The 19,092-nt window shown below is 43.1% G+C and overlaps 1 protein-coding gene across 10 annotated transcripts in view; it reads left to right on the top strand.

Moving 5' to 3' along the window:
• Window positions 1-19,092, top strand: part of RFX1 (regulatory factor X1) — a 155,275-nt gene that overhangs the window by 72,857 nt on the left and 63,326 nt on the right. For 9 of the 10 annotated variants that reach the window (XM_033923960.1, XM_033923959.1, XM_033923958.1 and 6 more), the window contains 4 exons: window positions 16,532-16,641; window positions 17,823-17,918; window positions 18,271-18,351; window positions 18,519-18,614. In XM_033923960.1, the coding sequence (XP_033779851.1) occupies window positions 16,532-16,641; window positions 17,823-17,918; window positions 18,271-18,351; window positions 18,519-18,614 (383 nt within the window). The remainder of the gene's footprint in view (window positions 1-16,531; window positions 16,642-17,822; window positions 17,919-18,270; window positions 18,352-18,518; window positions 18,615-19,092) is intronic. The other variant, XM_033923957.1, reaches the window with a different exon arrangement.

The raw sequence follows: 19,092 nt of genomic DNA, 5'->3' as shown, positions 1-19,092 counted from the left end.
CCTCGAAAATATATACAAAATGGAACTCACAATAGCAACGCAAAAAGGTTATATTAGTAAATTTCAGAAAGTCTGGGGACCATTAACAGATTTTTGTAATGAATGATTAACTTTTCCCATGATAAGATATTTGATTAGGGGGGAAAAGGGGTGGGTTTTACTTGTTGTTATTATATAATACATGAGTATTTGAATAGTTTTCACAGTAAGGATGATTTTATGTATTATTGAATAGGGAGGGAGGGGTGGGGGATTATTATATTCAATTAGAATGATATAAATTTTAGATTTCTTACATAATATTTAAAATATTATAGAATATTAATTTGTAATGAAATGTTAAACTTTATGCTTATATGAGAGTTAATCAAGTGTGTATCTTTAAGTTCATATGAGTTTAATTGCTACACTTGTTGTAACATAAAAAAATGAATAAAGAATTAAAAAAAAAAAAAAAAGAGGAGACTGAGAGAGGACATGATCGAAACATTCAAGATACTGAAGGGAATAGACTTAGTAGGGTTGTTCACCCTCTCCAAGGTAGGAAGAACGAGAGGGCACTCTCTAAAGTTAAAAGGGGATAGATTCCATACAAATGTAAGGAAGTTCTTCTTTACCCAGAGAGTGGTGGAAAACTGGAACACTCTTCCGGAGGTTGTTATCGGGGAAAACACCCTCCAGGGATTCAAGGCAAGGTTGGACAAGTTCCTGCTGAACTGGAACGTACTTAGGTAGGGTTGATTTCAGTTAGAGCTCTGGTCTTTGACCTGGGGGCCACCGCGGGAGCAGACTGCTGGGCGCGATGGACCATTGGTCTGACCCAGCAGTGGCAATTCTTATATTCTTATAAACCAGTCTATAAACTAACAGAAAGAAAATTAGCAGGTAAGAACCTAATTTCTCCTTTCTTTTACTGGTTATGCCTTTCTTTATACAGCCCAGCATCCTTCTGGCAGCAGCCACCGCATTGTCACACTGTTTTTTTCGACTTTAGATCTTCGGACACTATCACTCCAAGGTCCCTCTCCCGCTCTGTGCATATCAGCCTCTCATCTCCCAGCATATATGATTCCTTCCGATTATTAATCCCCAAATGCATTATTCTGCATTTTTTGAATTGAATTTTAGTTGCCAGATATTAAACCATTCCTCTAACTTTTGCAGATCTTTTTTCATGTTTTGCACTCCCTCCTCGGTGTCTACTCTGTTACAAATCTTGGTATCATCTGCAGAAAAGCAACCCTTACCTTCTAACCCTTCAGCAATGTCACTCACAAACATATTGAACAGGATCGGCCCCAGCACTGAACTCTGAGGGACTCCACTACTCACCTTTCCTTCTGCCGAGCGACTTCCATTGACCACCACCCTCTGGCATCTGTCCAACAACCAGTTTCTAATCCAGTTTGTTCAAGAGCCTTCTATGAGGAACCGTGTCAAAGGCTTTGCTGAAATCTAAGTAAATGACATCTAGCATATGACCTCGATCCAGTTCTCTGGTCACCCAATCAAAAAATTCAATCCGGTTTGTTTGGTACGATTTACCTTTAGTAAAGCCATGTTGCCTCGGATCCTGTAACCCATTAGATTCTAGGAAGTTCACTATCCTTTCTTTCAGCAACACTTCCATTATTTTTCCAATAACCGAAGTGAGGCTTAGCGGCCTGTAGTTTCCTGCTTCATCTCTGTGACCACTTTTGTGAGTAGGGACCACATCCGCTCTTCTCCAATCCCCAGGAACCACTCCCGTCTCCAGAGATTTGTTGAACAAGTCTTTAATAGGACCCGCAAAAACCTCTCTGAGCTCCTTCAGTATCCTGGGATGGATTCCGTTCGGTCCCATCATTTTGTCTACTTTCAGTTTTTCAAGTTATTCATATTGATGATTAAACAACCAATAAACAAAGTCAGCAATACAAAAATAAAGTTCAAGTCATCCAGTTACAAAATGTCTCCTGACTCAACTACCCCCCTATACAAACTAAAGGAGGAGAGCATGGGTCACCATCCTTCAACCCACACAACCCCAAGTACTCAATACCTGAACCCCCCAAACCCTTCTGAAGATCCCCCCTATAGCCATAATAATAGGTCTCCCGAGAAAAACTACCCCACTAGTGGTTAGGAAAGCAAAAAGAGAATATGAAGAAAGACTGGCAGGGGAAGCAACAAACTTCAAATCATTCTTCAGGTATGTCAAGGGGAAGCAACCAGCTAGGGAGGAAGTAGGACCCTTGGATGATGGAGACAGAAAGGGAGTGGTAAAAGAGGAAAAGGAGATAGCTGACAGGTTAAATGAGTTCTTCACGTCAGTTTTCACAATGGAGGACACAACCAACATTCCGGAACCCGAGGAGATCGGAAAAGGAGATCAGGATGAAAATCTGGTCCAACTAGAGGTAAGCAAGATGGATGTCCTCAGGCAGATAGACAGGCTAAAGTGCGACAAATCGCCAGTTCCGGACGGCATTCACCCAAGGGTACTCAAGGAACTAAGGAACGAAATAGCTGAGCCACTTCGACAAATATGCAACCTATCCCTAAAAACTGGAGAGATCCCAGAGGACTGGAAAATAGCAAATGTCACGCCCATTTTCAAGAAAGGCTCAAGGGGAGACCCAGGAAACTACAGGCCGGTGAGCTTGACCTCGGTCCTGGGAAAGATGATGGAAGCGCTGATTAAAGACAGCATTTGGGAACACATCGGAAAAAAATGGGCAGCTAAAGTCGAGCCAACATGGCTTCTGCAAAGGCAGGTCATGCCTCACAAACTTATTATACTTCTTTGAGGGGATGAACAGCCAGGTGGATAGAGGGGAATCCATAGACATCATTTACCTTGACTTCCAAAAAGCCTTCGACAAGGTACCACACAAAAGATTGCTAAGGAAGCTATGGAACCACGGGGTGCAAGGGGAGGTCCACCGATGGATCAAAAACTGGCTGGCGGACAGGAAACAGAGGGTTGGAGTAAAGGGACATTACTCAGATTGGCAAAGGGTCACGAGTGGAGTTCCACAGGGGTCGGTGCTGGGACCGCTCCTGTTCAATATATTTATTAACGACCTGGAGGTGGGAACAAAATGTGAGGTTATTAAATTTGCGGATGACACTAAACTATACAGGAGGGTCATAACCATGGAGGACTGCGAAGACCTCCAAAAAGATCTGACAACGCTGGAAGAGTGGGCCAAAAAGTGGCAAATGAGCTTCAACATAGGGAAATGCAAGGTCATGCATATTGGGAAAAAGAACCTGATGTTCACTTACAAGATGGGGGGATCACTGCTAGGGTGAGCAACCTTGAAAGAGACCTGGGAGTGATGGTGGACACAACATTGAAGGCGTCGGCGCAGTGCGCCACAGCCTCAAGGAAAGCGAACAAAATGTTGGGTATCATTAAGAAAGGTATCACAACCAGGACGAAGGAAGTCATCCTGCCACTGTATCGTGCAATGGTGTGCCCGCACCTGGAGTACTGTGTCCAGTACTGGTCGCCGTACCTCAAGAAAGACATGGCGGTACTTGAGAGAGTCCAGAGAAGAGCAACTAAGCTAATAAAGGGTATGGGGGACCTCTCATATACTGACAGACTGAAAAAGCTGGGGCTTTTTTCCCTGGAAAAGCGACGACTCAGGGGACATGATAGAAACCTTCAAGATCATGAAGGGCATAGAAAAAGTGGACAGGGACAGATTTTTCAAACTAAGGGGAACCACAAGTACAAGGGGGCACTCGGAGAAATTGAAAGGGGAAAGGTTTAGAACAAACGCCAGGAAGTTCTTTTTCACCCAGAGGGTGGTGGATACATGGAACGCGCTGCCGGAGGATGTGATAGGCAGAAGTACGCTACAGGGCTTCAAAGAAGGTCTGGACAGGTACCTAGAGGACAAAGGGATTGAGGGGTACAGATAGGAGTAGAGGTAAGGTTATAGGGACAGGATTAGAGGTAAATTATAAAATTATTCAGAGAACACTGTTCAGGCAGTGGGCCTGATGGGCCGCCGCGGGAGCGGACCGCTGGGCAGGATGGATCTCTGGTCTGCCCCAGCGGAGGCAACTTCTTATGTTCTTAATAACCACCTCCCTTCCTGATCCACACAGTCAGTAAAAATATAAAGCAAGCAGAAAATGATACACAAACCCTTCCCTCCCAACTACTAAACCAGAAACCATCTGAATAATTTGGACCCAACCCCCCCCAAAAAAGGCTATACAATTGAGGAGGCAAATCACCCAGAATGTTTAAAATTTGACTTCTACATCTGACCGCCAACACCTGAACATAAGCTTCCCATACCTGAAGAAATAATTTCTGACGCCTTGGGATACCTCGAACCCCTTGAAGTTCCATGGTACAAAGATTATGAAACCTGTTTCTCCATTCCCAAAAAGAAGGGTCAGAAGATTGGGTCCAGTTACAAATAATACATTTCAAAGCCACTACTCTAGGTTTTTGTATCAACAATTTATATCCTTTTCCCATAATACCCAAGTCTTTATCCCAACCTAAAACTAAAACCCAGTTTCTATAAAGAATAGGTTGACATCATTCATAAAGGTAACAACAGAACTCCAACTCCATAATATGTGACCCAAATGGCCCAGGGAGCGTCTTTTTTGGCTTTTTGGAAATCAATATGGGGTCAAATAAATTGTTTATTGGAAAATCCGGTGGCATTATCGTATGATACTGTATTATTTGGCATGTCAATAAGGGCTAAGAATCAAATATCTTCTAGCAATAATAAGCTTTTACTTATGACAGGAGTTGCCATACAACAGATTACGAAGAATTGGAATAGATTGAATTATAGTTTCTGGTGTAATTCTTTGTGTCATATATATAGCCACACAGCAGGGGTATTTAAGAAAATTTCAGGATGTTTGGGAGCCTATAACAAAGTATTGTAACAAATGAATACTATTTTTCCCCTTAAATATGCATGTCTAAGGTGTGGGGGGGAGGGTAGGTAGATTTTGGTCTTTGTATAAATGTAAGGATGGGGACTATAATATGTTTTTATCTGTTCAAAGATTATTATTGATTAAGGGGGAGGGGAGATAAATTCTAAATTGATTTTTTGCAGATTATTAAGTGCTTCTCATACAGTTGGACCTGAAGGCGGCATTTGACCTGGTAGACCATAACATCCTACTGCAAATCTTGGACTCAATAGGCATCTCAGATAAAGTATACTCATGGTTTGAAGGTTTCTTAAAATCCAGAACATACAAAGTAAAATCAGACAAAAATCCAAACCTTGGTCCAACCCCTGCGGCGTTCCACAAGGGTCCCCACTGTCCCCTACTCTCTTCAACCTATATACGGCCTCTCTTGGCGTTTACCTGAACAAACAAGGCCTATCCTCTTATAGCTATGCTGATGACATCACCATCCTCATTCCTTTCGACCAACCAATGCTCTTAATGTCAGACACACTACACAGAACTCTAGTTACAGTTACGACTTGGATGGAAGACCACAAACTGAAACTCAACCCAGACAAAACTAAATTCATCCTCCTAGAAAATAACAAAATCCCAACCATAATCAACTTAGAAATCAACTCTATCAACTACCCTTTGCAAACCACCCTAAAACTTCTAGGTATGACTATTGACAGAGGCTGCACCATGCAACCACAAATTAACAAAACAATACAGAAATCTTTCACAGTTATGAGAAACCTTAGACAAGTCCGAAAATTCTTCGAAAAAACACAATTTCAGCTCCTAGTACAATCTCTAATCCTAAGTATCCTAGACTGTTGCAACATCCTCTACCTCCCCTGCCCTGCAATAATGATTAAACAACTACAGACAATTCAGAATACAGCTCTGAGACTCGTCTATTCATTGAAAAAACATGATCACATTACTGAGGCATTCATCAATTCTCATTGGTTTCCAATCCAGGCAAGAATACAATTTAAATTCTACTGTATACTATTTAAAACTATAAATGGAGACAGCCCAACCTACCTAAACGACCGCCTCATCCAAACCACCTCTACCAGGCATAGAAAAACACCCCCCCCATTCATTTACCCCCTAATCAAAGAAGTAAAACGGAAAAAACTATACAACGGACTACTGGCCACTCAGGCAGCGAATATAGACAACCAAGTCTCCAACCTGTTGACAACAACCCCAGACTACACGATGTTCAGAAAGGAAATAAAAACTATACTCTTCAAGAAATCCCTTAATAAAGCTTAATACCATGATAAAGCTTAACCCCCCTCTTACCATCCCCTCCCTAACCCCAGATCCTACTTTTCCCTCTCTTGGAAACCTTCTCTGCTCTAACGTTGTAACCCTTCTTCCATAACTCTTTTTGTAATCCGCTTTGAACCGAAAGGTAATGGCGTAATAGAAATCTGTAATGTAATGTAATGTTATATTTAAGTTAAAAATGTTTTTATTTGCTTATACACTTATTGTAAGTTATAAAAATGAATAAAGAATTAAAAAAACAAAACCCAAAAGAAAACCCGTCTCACTAGAGAGAGATTATTTATTTATTTGTTATTTTATGGAAAAAAAGCACAATTCAGAGAGATTCACCAAACCTCTATCTCATTAGACTTTAAAAAAAAAAACAACAAAAAGAGGAAACAGGCCGCAAATATATTTTTCTTAATGGCAAACTCCTTGCCATTTTAATTCAGCAGTCACTAGGACTGCAAAGACAGGGATGGAAGGTGGCTCCTTCACAGTGGTGCTTCACACCAATGGCTCCAGGAAATCCCTGAGGCCACAATCATCACATTTTGCTCCTCCCACTCAGGGTCCAAGCTTGGGGGAAGAAAGCTCAACTCTGCCACAGCCATTAGAGACAGCAAAAACAACACCTGTGGTCAGCGCTTAGAAAAAGCCAGTGATGGAGGCATGTAAAACATCTCCTCCACCGGCTTCCATGAAGGCAGTACACAGCTCCCAGAAACAGCCTACGACTGTTGCACGATCAAAGGAAAAGTCTGGGAGGCCTTGCAGTCCTCTCCTGCCATTAAACAGGACTCTACAAGTAACTTTTTGAATTCATCTAAGTCACAATTTAGGACAAAAAGGCCAGTTTCTCCAGCCCAGATTTCTGAGGACGTTATTCTTTCTAAGAAGTTTTCTATGCCACAGTTACTGCCAGAAGTTTCTCCACAGACACAAAGTTCAATGCATACAGTAGTTAATTTTTTCTCTCTCTTGTACAACATTTTATGAGGGATAATGCTGCACTACTGCACCAACCCCTTCCCTGTCCTTCCACCTCAGTGGAAATTCAGCAGTGCCCTAACTGCATTGAGCAGTGTCCTTTGCCTGACATTTTATGCCCAGAACCTTTCTCATATCCACTGGCTATTGCTTGGTCTCCTTGTACATCGCTCTGCCCTTCACCTCAACAGCAGAGATCTCCTACCCATGAATGGTATGAGTCCCTTGACTCTGCTCCTTTGGATAGAGACCCTCCTTCCCAAGTGGAGCCATCACTGCAGTCAGACCAAACTGAGGAATATTCTTATCCCAAGTTCCTTCAGAAGATTTCTACCCTTCTAAGTCTCAACCAGACTATTACACCAGCGGATTAAAAGGATTTTCAAGCAATCCTTCAATCTTGCCAGACTCCTTCAGCCCATACGGGCTGGGTCAGGAACTGGTTGAATGGAAGGCCACAGAGGGTACTGATCAATGGAGATCGCTCTGAGGAAAGGGATGTTACTAGTGGTGTGTCTCAAGGTTCTGTTTTTGGGCCTGTTCTTTTTAACATTTTTATAAATGGTTTTGCTGATGGGTTGTTGGGTAAAATTTGCCTCTTTGCGGATGATCCCAAAATCTGCAATAGAATAGACACACCAGATGGTGTGAATAACATGAAGAAAGACCTGACAAAGCTTGAAGAATGGTCTGAAATTTGGCAGCTAAAATTTAATGCTAAGAAATGCAAGATCATGCAATTGGGCTGCAAAAACCAGAGGGAACCGTACAGTTTAGGGGGTGAAGAACTTATGTGCACGACGGAAGAGCAGGACTTGGGTGTGATTGTATGTGATGATCTTAAGGTGGCCAAATAGGTTGAAAAGGTGATGGCGAAAGCTAGAAGGATGCTAAGTTGCATAGGGAGAGGTATGGCCAGTAGGAAAAAGAAGGTATTGATGCCTCTGTATAAGACTGGTGAGACCTCATTTAGAATATTGTGTACAATTCTGGAGGCCGCACCTTCAAAAAGATATAAAAAGGATAGAGTTGGTCCAAAGGAAGGCTACTAAAATGGTGTGTGGTCTTCGTGATAAGGTGTATGGGGACAGACTTAAAGACCTCAATCTGTATAATTTAGAGGAAAGGCGGGAGAGGGGAGATATGATAGAGACGTTTAAATACCTATGTAATATAAATGTGCATGAGTCGAGTCTCTTTCATTTGAAAGAAAACTGAGAGGGCATAGAATGAAGTTAAGCGGTGATAGGCTCCGGTGTAATCTGAGGAAATACTTTTTTACAGAAAGGGTGGTAGATGTGTGGAACAGTCTCCTGGAAGAGGTGGTGGAGACAGAGACTGTCTGAATTCAAGAGGGCCTGGGATAGGCACGTGGGATCTCTCAGAGAGAGAGAAAGAGATAATGGTTAATATGGATGGGCAGACTAGATAGGTCATTTGGCCTTTATCTGCCGTCATGTTTCTATGTTTCAGTGCATCAGATACTCCAAGATCTACAGCTTGCTAACAGGCAGAAGCCCCAATCAGTCTCCACACTGCTTCCAGGTGACTAGAGCTCAAATACAGGGTTGAAAAGGCACCTGGACATGATTTACAACTAGCAAATTACTCCATCGTATCTGAGTCAGCTATTCATAAGTCTAAATCCTCAAAGTCTCAATACAATTCACCTCCAGGGAAAGATTATCATTTCCTGGACTCAGTCAGATGCAAAGTTTATCAAGGTTCCATGCTCACATCAAAAATCATGGCCCATCAGTTACAAATTTTACATTTTGCAACACTTGGACACTGCCTTTCCACATGGCATTACAAGAGATCACTTACCATTTAATCAAAACGAACTATGATGCCTATGACATGAGTTCTAGAACTGTAGCAGTTGCCATTGCAGCTTGCTGCACAGCCTGGCTCAAAGCCTCAGCCCTTAGAGTAGATTTTCATGACAAATTGGTAGATGCCCCATGTCTAGGAGATACTCTTTTTGGTGAGAAAGTGAAAGCTATGGTCTCACAGCTCACGGAAGATTCCATAGCCATATGTGAGCTCTCAGCTCATCTTAAGGATCAGTCCCAGCCTTTTCGCAGATCTTCCACTGTTTCATTTTATCATAGAACGTATCATCAACAATTTTTTCAACAATATTATCCCCAAAGGCATTTTGCTCCTTATGCTAGGGCTTCTGCTCTGAGATCCCAACCTTCCTCATATGCTCAGAAACAACATTCCAAAGACTGCAAGCAGCCTTCATTTCCTCAATTCCCTCCTCTTAAACCTGCCCCTAAGTTTTGACCCTTTACCTGTGGGGGAGCGGCTAACCCATTTTTTCTCAGCCTGGAAGAAAATCACTACAGACAATTGGGTTCTAACTCTCATTTCTCAAGGATACTCCCTTAACGTCCTTCTTCACCATCCCCACGCTCATCTTCCCCCACCATCCAGCATTCCGTATCATCACATTCCTCAGCTGGCAGAAAAGATCTCCCTGTTGCTATAGAACACCGCTATTGAAGAAGTTACCAAACAGCAAAATTACCAGGGATTCTATTCCAGATTTTTCCTCATTCCCAAGAAGACGCAAGGTCTTCGACTTATACTCAACCATCATCCCTTAAATGCATACTCAAGACAGAGAAATTCTGGATGATTTCACTTCCAGCAATACTCCCGCTTCTCAGAAAAGACGATTGGTTAGCTATTTTAGACCTCAAAAATGCATATACTCGCATCTCCATTCATCCCTCCCACTGGAAATTTCTTCAATTTATGTTCCTCAACAACCATTACCAGTACAAAGTTCTACCTTTTGGTCTATCATCAGCACCCTGTGTTTTCACAAAGTGTTTGGTGGTGGTAGCAGCTGACCTGAGGAGACAACACCACATGGTATTTCCTTAGCTAGACGACTGGTTCATAGTAGCACACTCCAGGGAGCAGTTGCTTCTTACCATTCAAACCACAGTGCATTTTCTGCAAGCGCAGGGTTTCATAATCAATTTCGACAAGTCAAAACCCCAACCAGTTCATTGTCTCACATTTATTGGGGCACGTCTCAACATGGTCACCATACAATAATCACTCTAGCAAAGTAGATGTGACAACCTCCCACTCTTCTGCACCTCTTAGGTCACATGGCCGCGTCCCTTGCTTTAGTACCCCATGCAAGGCTGCAGTGGCATCTCAAGATGAATTGGACTCAGCGAACTCATAATTAGCAACCATAATTCCTCTACCAGCCAGAATCAAATCACCCCTCTCCTGGTAGATTCACTCTCCATCCTTTCAACGAGGATGTCCATTCCAGTCTCCACCTCCTCTCCTCACCATTACAACAGATGCCTCAAGCAGTGGTTAGGGAGTGCATCTCAACCACCTCCTGATTTAAGGTCAGTGGTCAGAATCAGAACTACACTTTCACATAAATCTTTTGGAACTTTGAGCATTCAGCCCTTTGATTAGAATCTACTTATTCAAACAGACAACCAAGTAGCAATGTTGTATTTGAAGAAACAAGGGGCTCGGAGTCCCTTCCCCTCTGCAAAGAAGCTCTCTTTCCACAGGCATACATGTCAGGAAAGATGAATAACATTGCAGACTCCCTCAGCCGCAAACTCGATGCTCACAAGTGGATTTTAAATCCAGAAGTGGTAAAACACATTTTTCAACAATGGGGCACCCCTACAATAGACCTTTTGGCTTCCGCAGCCAATCTCATTCTGCTGTACTCCTTCTGATTTCCAAAGTCAGCGCTCAGATGATTCTTATTGCTCCTCATTAGCCCAGGCAAATCTGATATCCGATACTCTCAATGCAAGGAAATCATCCGTCTCTTCTCTCCCAACAGAACGGTCACCTGTTACACCTCAATCTCACAGCATGCCATGCTACCAGTCCAGGGCAAGCAGTGGCTTCCCCCGGGTCTTTCTCAAGAACAGTCTATGGACTGATGTATTTATAGCCACATTGATACTCTGCAACTAGTCTTTGTATCTTTCTAGTTGGCACTGCTTTTCCAGTCCTGAGCCGGTGCCTGAGGATTAGCTCTGCAAGGTCCCAGGTATAAAAGGTGCAGGTTCAGTTACCCGCTCAGTGGCAGCGCTAACCTTGCCTTCAACAGCATGTTTTATGATTGTCTTTATACTGCTTCCTATCATCGTGAGTACTGTTGTTGTTTATCTTTAAATAATGTGTTTGTTAGCAGCCAATTTCAGCAAAAACTCAAATGTGATATAAACACATTTTGTCTGTGTAGATTTTATTTGTTTTAGTTTGTTGAAGGTTTGAAAATGGCACTTGTCATTACAAACAATTCTAACCTTTTGCCTTAAATTTTGTTTACTGTTGACCTGTAGTATTTAAGCTGTTCTACAGATATAGAAGTGTGATTCGCTCCGCTGAACCTTAGTGGATGGATTTGGCTTTGTCAGCTCAATGGTTATGCCCGGCACGTTATGAGCTCTCAGGTTATCCTAGCCTTGCTGTCAAATAATCGTTCACTTGTACTGCAGAAGTAGCAGGAGACATAAGGACAGACTCAGGAGTCTTTAAAACAGAATATGAGAAATACCCTGGTTGGGGGGTAGATTTTGAAAAGGCTTAACAGGCTAACTTCAGGGCTGATATTCCGAGCTCTGGTGCAATAGGAAATAGAGCTGGAAAATAACTTGGGAATGATTTGCATGCTGTACAAGGGGAGGGATGTGCCTGGCACTTGTGCTCAAAGAATTTAAGCGCAGAAGACAGGCACCAGTTTTGCTTGGACTCGCACATATTTGTTCCTCCTCACCACTTCTCAGAGGTTAGCAGGGCTTTTTCCTTCCTCTTTAAATCAAATCAAAATCAGCAGATTTGAAAAGGGAAACCATGAGAAATCCTCTCTTCTAACTGTACAATCTCAGAGCTGGCATTAGGTTTCCAGCGTTAGGGTAGGATTATTTTTGTGCACTGTTTATCTGAACATTGAGAGGAAATAGCTAATAACTTTCATTTAGACTACATTTAAATACAGTTTGTGCTAATCTTTTGGCGCACCCGTTGCCTGCAATATAGCCTTTGAGCATTCTGCACACATTTAACACAGGAGCTGGTCCATCACTAATTGCATCTAGCACTGGCGTTAGGTTTTAAGAATCGGCCTCCTGAATTTAACGTTCTAATTTCACGTAGTGGACAAATGTTGAGAGACAAAGAGGGATAACTTTGGGGTCTTTTCATGGGGTGGGCTTTTTTGGCTTGGTCAGTTACCATTTGTTAAGATTTATTTACCACTGTTTTGAAGACAATGTACAGAACATATGGAAATACAAAGAGATCAGTGGGGTACAGATAACAGGTAAAAATAATCAAAACTGTTTGATAACAAGAGCTAGGTTCAAATAACTTTATTATATGAACATTTAAAAGCCCACCACAGTGGTGAGAATAATGGCAACGGGTGAGTTTGTGGTACTTTCTTGTTGCCTTTCTTTTTTTCTTAACTTTTGTCGGTATTCTCCATCCACCCTTACTCCTCCTTCCCGTCTACGTAGAGTGACTGAAGCGAGATCGTGATAGACTTCTATCTCGTAGGAGTCCCAAGTGATTATATTTTTGCTCTCACAGCTTTCATAACTACTTCCTTCATTTTAAAATTTTGAAAACAGGCAATAATATCCCTGGGTTTATTACCCTGGGGCGCCAGCAGTGCTCTCTGGGCCCACTCCAGGGTAAAAGAATCCACTACCAGATCTGCCCACAAACTCAAACTATCTTTCACTTTTCTTCAAATTCACTGAGCTTTGGAATAACCTCCCTGCCCCACTGTGCAACCTAGGCTCATTCCAATTATTCCGAAAGCATCTGAAAACCTGGCTTGTCTACAAAATGTAAAGCTATCTATTTAAAATGTAAAGCTAGCTATCTTCTTCATAACCTCTAATTTTTTATTATGTCCTTCCCTCATTTATTGAATTACCTGTAAACCGTGCTGAGCTCTATCTTTATGGAGATGATGCGGTGTACAAACTTAAGGTTTAGTTTAGTTTAGAATCCAGAGGAACCGGGGTAGCCTCTTCAGATAACAACATGCTAGATAATCTTTTGTATTACTTGTTCGCAGTTATTATATTCAGCCAGTTCAGGACACCATGAATCCTAAGATTGGAGCGTCGGCCCCGATTGTTAAGGTCCTCTAGCTTGTCTAGCATGAAAGTTTGTTGGGACATAATAATAATAATAATAATAACAACTTTATTTTGTATACCGCCATACCCAGAGAGTTCTAGGCGGTTCACAGCAATTAATAATGTTACAAAAGAAGATACCATTGGGAATTAACATTTTTTGGAATGAACATGTCATTTAAGTTGACAAGAATTAACATTTTTTGGGGTGTACAGGTCAATGAAGTTGACATAATATCCATTGGAGTACAATAGGAAAATACAAGAGTGTACAATAGGAGGGAAAAAAACCGGTCAGTGAAGTTAGTTGGTTTGGAGGGTACATTAGGGGGGGAAGGTGGAGGTTCATGTGTATTGAAGGGAGTAGAAGGAGCGAGTGGGAGAGTTAGGGATTCTGTCTATGGAATAAGTGAGTTTTGAGTTTTTTTCTGAAGTCCAGGTAAGTGGGGGCATCAAGTATAATTTGGGCAAGCCATGAGTTTAGTTTGGCCGCCTGGAAGGAGAAGGTTTTGTCGACGAATCGTTTAAGTTGACATAGTTTTAGGGAGGGGAAGGCGAATAGATGAATTCTGCGAGAGTTCTTATTATTGTGATCTAATTTAAAGTGGGGGATGAGGTAGCTTGGGGATAGACCAAACACCGTTTTGTAGCTGAGGCATGCGAACTTGAATAGTACTCTGGATTCAAATGGTAGCCAGTGCAGTTTATGGTAGTAAGGGGTGATATGTTCCCATTTGTTTAGGCCATATATAAGGCGGACGGCCGTGTTCTGAATCAGTTTTAGTCTCCTGGTGGTTTTCTTCATGGAGCCTAGGTAAATGATGTTGCAATAATCGAGGATGCTGAGAATGGAGGATTGTACTAACAGTCGGAATGAGTTGTCATCAAAGTATTTTTTTATGGTGCGGAGTTTCCAGAGCGCCGAGAAGCATTTCCTGACGGTAAGATCGGTGTGCTTCTCAAGGGAAAGGTGTTTGTCTAGGGTGACTCCTAGTATTTTTAGGGTTTGTTCTAGGGGGAAGTCCGATCCATTCACTTGAATTGAGGTATCTTTGATTTTATCGTTGGGGGAGGCCAGGAAGAATTTAGTTTTGTCAGGGTTTAGTTTTAATCTATAGGATATTATCCAGAGTTCTATCTGCCTGAGTAAGTGTGATATAGAGTTAAGCAGCTCTAGGGTGAAACTGGTTAGTGGGATGATTATTGTGATATCGTCTGCATAAATGAAGAATTTGAGCTTGAAGCTGTGCAGGAGGTTTCCCAGGGAGACGAGATATATGTTGAATAGGATGGGGGAAAGTGGTGAGCCCTGGGGAACACCACAAGAATTGTCCCAACTGTGGGAGAAAGAGTCGTTCTTGATCACTCTATAAGATCTGTTTTTTAGAAACCCGTTGAACCAGCTAAGAACCTGTCCGGAGATGCCGATGTGCGCAAGGGAGTTTAGGAGAGTGGTGTGGTCGACTAGGTCGAAAGCACTGCTTAGGTCAAGTTGCAAGATTAGGGCGCTGGAACCCTGGCTGAAGAGTGAGTGCAGATAGTCGATAGAGAGGCTATGATGGTTTCGGTGCTGTGGCCAGAGCGAAAGCCTGATTGGTTGTCGTGTAAGATGTCAAATTTGTCCAGGTATGTGGTGAGTTCAGCATTTACTGCCCCTTCGGTTATTTTGGTGACTAGCGGGATGCTGGCGATAGGCCTGTAATTAGATGGGATGTTGGGAGGTTCTTTTGAGTTTTTTATAATTGGAGTTATCAAGATGTGGCCTTGCTCTGCTGGGAAGTTTCCGGCGGATAGTAGAGCGTTGACCCATGTCAGCATGTTGGCTTTGAAGTGGATTGGGGCAGTTTTCATGACATTTGGGGGGCACGTATCCAGTCTGCAGTAGGAGTTATTGTATTAGTTGTAGTATTTGTTAAAGGATTGCCAGTCTATGGCTGTGAAATGGTTCCAACTTAGGTCGGTTCTGGACCCTAGATCACAGTTGGATGTGTTTGTGTCATTGAGGATAGGAAAGTACTCGTGGGGATTATAGATGATCTTAATTTTTGTATTTTGGAATTGAAGAAGTCTGCTAGGGTGCTGGCTGTTAAAGTGGATTCCTCCCGGGTGTCAGTGAGTGTCTCGAGGTTGTAGAGGCCGTTGACCAGGTTGAAAAGGTTTCTACCGTTGTGTGTCACGTTTCCTATTTTTTGGGTGTAGAAATTTTTTCGTTTTCCTTGGTGAGGTTTTTGTAGATTTTTACTTTTGATCTCCACACAACCCTGTGCTCCTGAGTACCAGATTTAGACCATAATCTTTCTGACTTTCTTAGGTCTCTCTTTAGCAGTAGTAGCTCAGAATCAAACCATCCCTCTAGATTTGTGTTTCTAATTCTGCGGGTTTTTAAGGGGGCGATTTTGTTTAGAATGTTAGTGCTGTCCTTAGTCCATGAGGACATGAATTGATCTGTTTCTGCATTCTGAATAGTGATGTTCTCATAGTGGGACCAGAATTCTAGTGATTCGATCTTCCCTCTGGAAGTGTGGGTTTTATTAGTTCCTCATCGATCTAGTTGTCCAAGAAGAAACCCGTTCATCTGGACTAGTCTGGAAAGACTCAAGGAAAGGAAATTATTAGGTAAGTTCTAATTTTTCCATCTATATGCACTTTCACTAACACTAGAACAATCCACAGAGAAGGCCAGGGCTTGTGGCTAGGTAGTGGTCTGAAATTGTTTATTTAAAGCTTTGAACCATTCTCCTCTAAGGTGTCTCTTGGCAATTAGAGATCAAATGTGTAATCTAGCTATTCTCTGCAGTCCTGTTTGGTAGTCACCGTTTATGTGCCTAAATTACTTGTTACATTACTGTGAAGAGGTTCTCTGTGGACAGCAGAATAATTCAGTCACATAATCCCTTCACTGATTCCTTTACAAGGGGACAGGAGGCCTCATGAGAAATCCCATGTGTGACCACAAAAGTTCAAAACACCAGATATTTTTTATTACATTTTGCCTGTGTTTACCTAATGCCTATGATGCTGTTATGTTTTATTCTGTTACAAACTGTCTTGCAATGGTCAGGGAGTAAACTAGTAGCTGCTGCGAGAGATAAGCAGATGAACTGTCAGTGAGGCACTGAAATCCCTGTTCAGTTTCCTCCTTCTCATTTTCTGTCTAGATGGGCCCTTGAGACCTGGTGATTCCGTCTCTGAGTCCAGCCCAGGCTCCACATCTGCACAGGTGGGCGTGCCGACACAGGTTGTACAGCAAGTCCAGGCCGCACAACAGGTACCAGACTCTGCTCTCGGTTACTTTCATTTGACTGCTGAAGAAGGCTACTAGAATAGCAAGTGATGCTTTGGCAGAGCTGTGTGTGACATTTTCAAAGCATCTGCACTATACTTGTTCATTAGAAGCTGATAAATATTTGTTATTGATCCTTTGTCAGCAGCTGTTCTCTAATGGTAAGATACGGTTTCTTTGGCCAACATGTGAAGTCAGCTGGACAAACCTCTCTCCTCCTCCTCTAACTCTCTGGCCAAAAATATCAGTGCCTGGGACCCAGTTTCATTTGGCAGAGAACTTTGTGCAGTTACTTTAGATCAGATGTTCTGGATAAAGTTAACCAAACAAGACCATCAGAATACCTGTAAAGAATAAATGTAAAATCCCAGAGGGACATGCTTATTGCCATGCTGGAGATGAGTGGCTTCTGCTCTTTGAGCTGGCCAGGGAGGAGGGTGCGTATGCAGGTCCTTGGCATGAGAGGGTGAGGTCTGAGCAGACTTGGCATGCGGTTCTGGCCAAGCAGACTGGCAGTAAACAAAAGAATGAGGAAGGTTAAGTGGAGATTATAGTGCCACAGTCCAGTGGAAATCAGTTCTGACTGAGCAAGAGGGAACTGCCAGGTCTTTGCCCTTGCACCTTTGCACTCACATGGGGCAGCTGGTACTTCTGCTTCTGTAACCCCCCAGCTTTTGGTGTTTCGGTGCACAGAGGCTGTTGGTCCAGGCAAGTGTCCAGCCTAAAGGAACTGTAGTGTCCCCTCTGCAGCTTCCAGGAGTGCAAGTACCTCATCAAGTATGTTTGTGTCCCATCACCTCACTTAACTGCTCTTTTCCTCATTAGGTCACTCTGTGAACCAGTTCTGCATGCCTGTTGCATGTATGTTTAATGTTGTATACTGCACCAGAGCAGAGGCCACAAAACCCAGTCCCTTCTCTGTCTCCATATGGTTTCATAGCATGAGCTGAGGGAGTTTCGGTGTGTGGAAGCACACCTGACTAGATCAGCACAGCGCCATCATGCAGTGGGATCAACAAAATTACCAGGTTTCTTAAGGGGTTAAGTTTTCTTGCCCAGAAACTGCAGCAAATTTTCTCGATCCCTATGTGTAAGTGAGAACGGACCTTGTCTGTGACCTGGTCTTGGTTAATAAGCTGAGCATGGTATGTTCTGTGCCTTTGCAGCGTCTGGTCGTGCAGAGTGCATCACAGGCCGGGAAGGGAACACAGCTGGCTCTGACAGTGCATGCCCTACCACAGCAAGTTCAGTCTCCTCCTGAGGTGGGTGCAACCAACCTCACATGCTTAGTAAGTGCCATGCATACATTCTTAGCAAAGTACATGCTGCAGCTCTGGGGGCTTCACTGATTTTAGGGTGCAAGAGTGACTGAGGAGATGAGGGACCTCCATTTTGAAAGAAGGGCCATTGTGCTCTGAATTATGTGGAAGAGACACTGACAATCTGTTCCTTTCCACTAATATCTGCAGTTTTAGCCAGATTCCTGAGAATTTTCATTCACAAGATAAAAATCTCAGCATTACATTCAAGTGATATAGAAGGTTGTCCTAAGAGAAATCAAGTGCTTGGCTAGTTTTGCAGACTCATTGAAGAACCCTCTTTTTGTTTGTTCAGACCAACAGCACAACTCCAAAAGCAGGACAAGTCCAGCAGCTGCAAGTGCATGGAGTCCAGCAGGTGTCTGTGTCTCAAGAGGTGCGCAGAAACTGGGCTTCTTTGTCTGTGAAGGAATGGTAGATTTGGGTGGGGCAATGGAGACAGTTTGATAACTCACCATTTCAGGCGCATTAATTGCTTAGACTTAATAAATGTTGCTCTATGTATTTTATTGCTGGCTGACATTGGACTGCTTTTCTCTTCAGAGGTCTGTCGTACAGTCTACAGCCCAGGCCCCTAAAACTAGCCCAGTACAACAACTGACAGTGCAAGGCCTGCAGCAGGTGCATGTGACACAGGAGGTAGGTTGCAGCTCCCCTGGCCTATGGAGTCCTTCTTTCCATGTACTTAACTCTCTTTAAGCATCATGTTAGCTTCCAGAAAACCACCAGTGGATACAAGTGGAAAGTAATAAACTAGCAGCATTAGGAAAGCTCCTTCCAGGTCCTGTAGCATACAGCCCGGAAGGACTTTGCGGTCTTAGCTGCAGTGGCATACCAAGAGCAGGAGAGGGGGGTCTGCCCTGAGTGCAGGGAGCTTAGGGGTGCTGAAGCGGTCGCACCTCAGCAAGGCCGTCGGCTCTGCCAGCTATCCCGCCCCCCTTTGACGTCAGCTTCCAATAGAGCCAGCGACCATATGCAGACAAACCCGCAAGCTCGCGACTGATCCACGCACCTTCCCACTGCCTGGAGGAGGGGGGATTGCTTGAGGAAGGGATGCTCCACCCCGGGTTCTTGCCCTGACAGGTATGCCACTGCTTAGCTGTGGTACCAGCAGTTA

Source organism: Geotrypetes seraphini, chromosome 16 (genome assembly GCF_902459505.1).
Source record: "Geotrypetes seraphini chromosome 16, aGeoSer1.1, whole genome shotgun sequence".
Lineage (NCBI taxonomy): Eukaryota > Metazoa > Chordata > Amphibia > Gymnophiona > Dermophiidae > Geotrypetes > Geotrypetes seraphini.
This window is presented reverse-complemented; position numbering and strand designations above follow the sequence as displayed.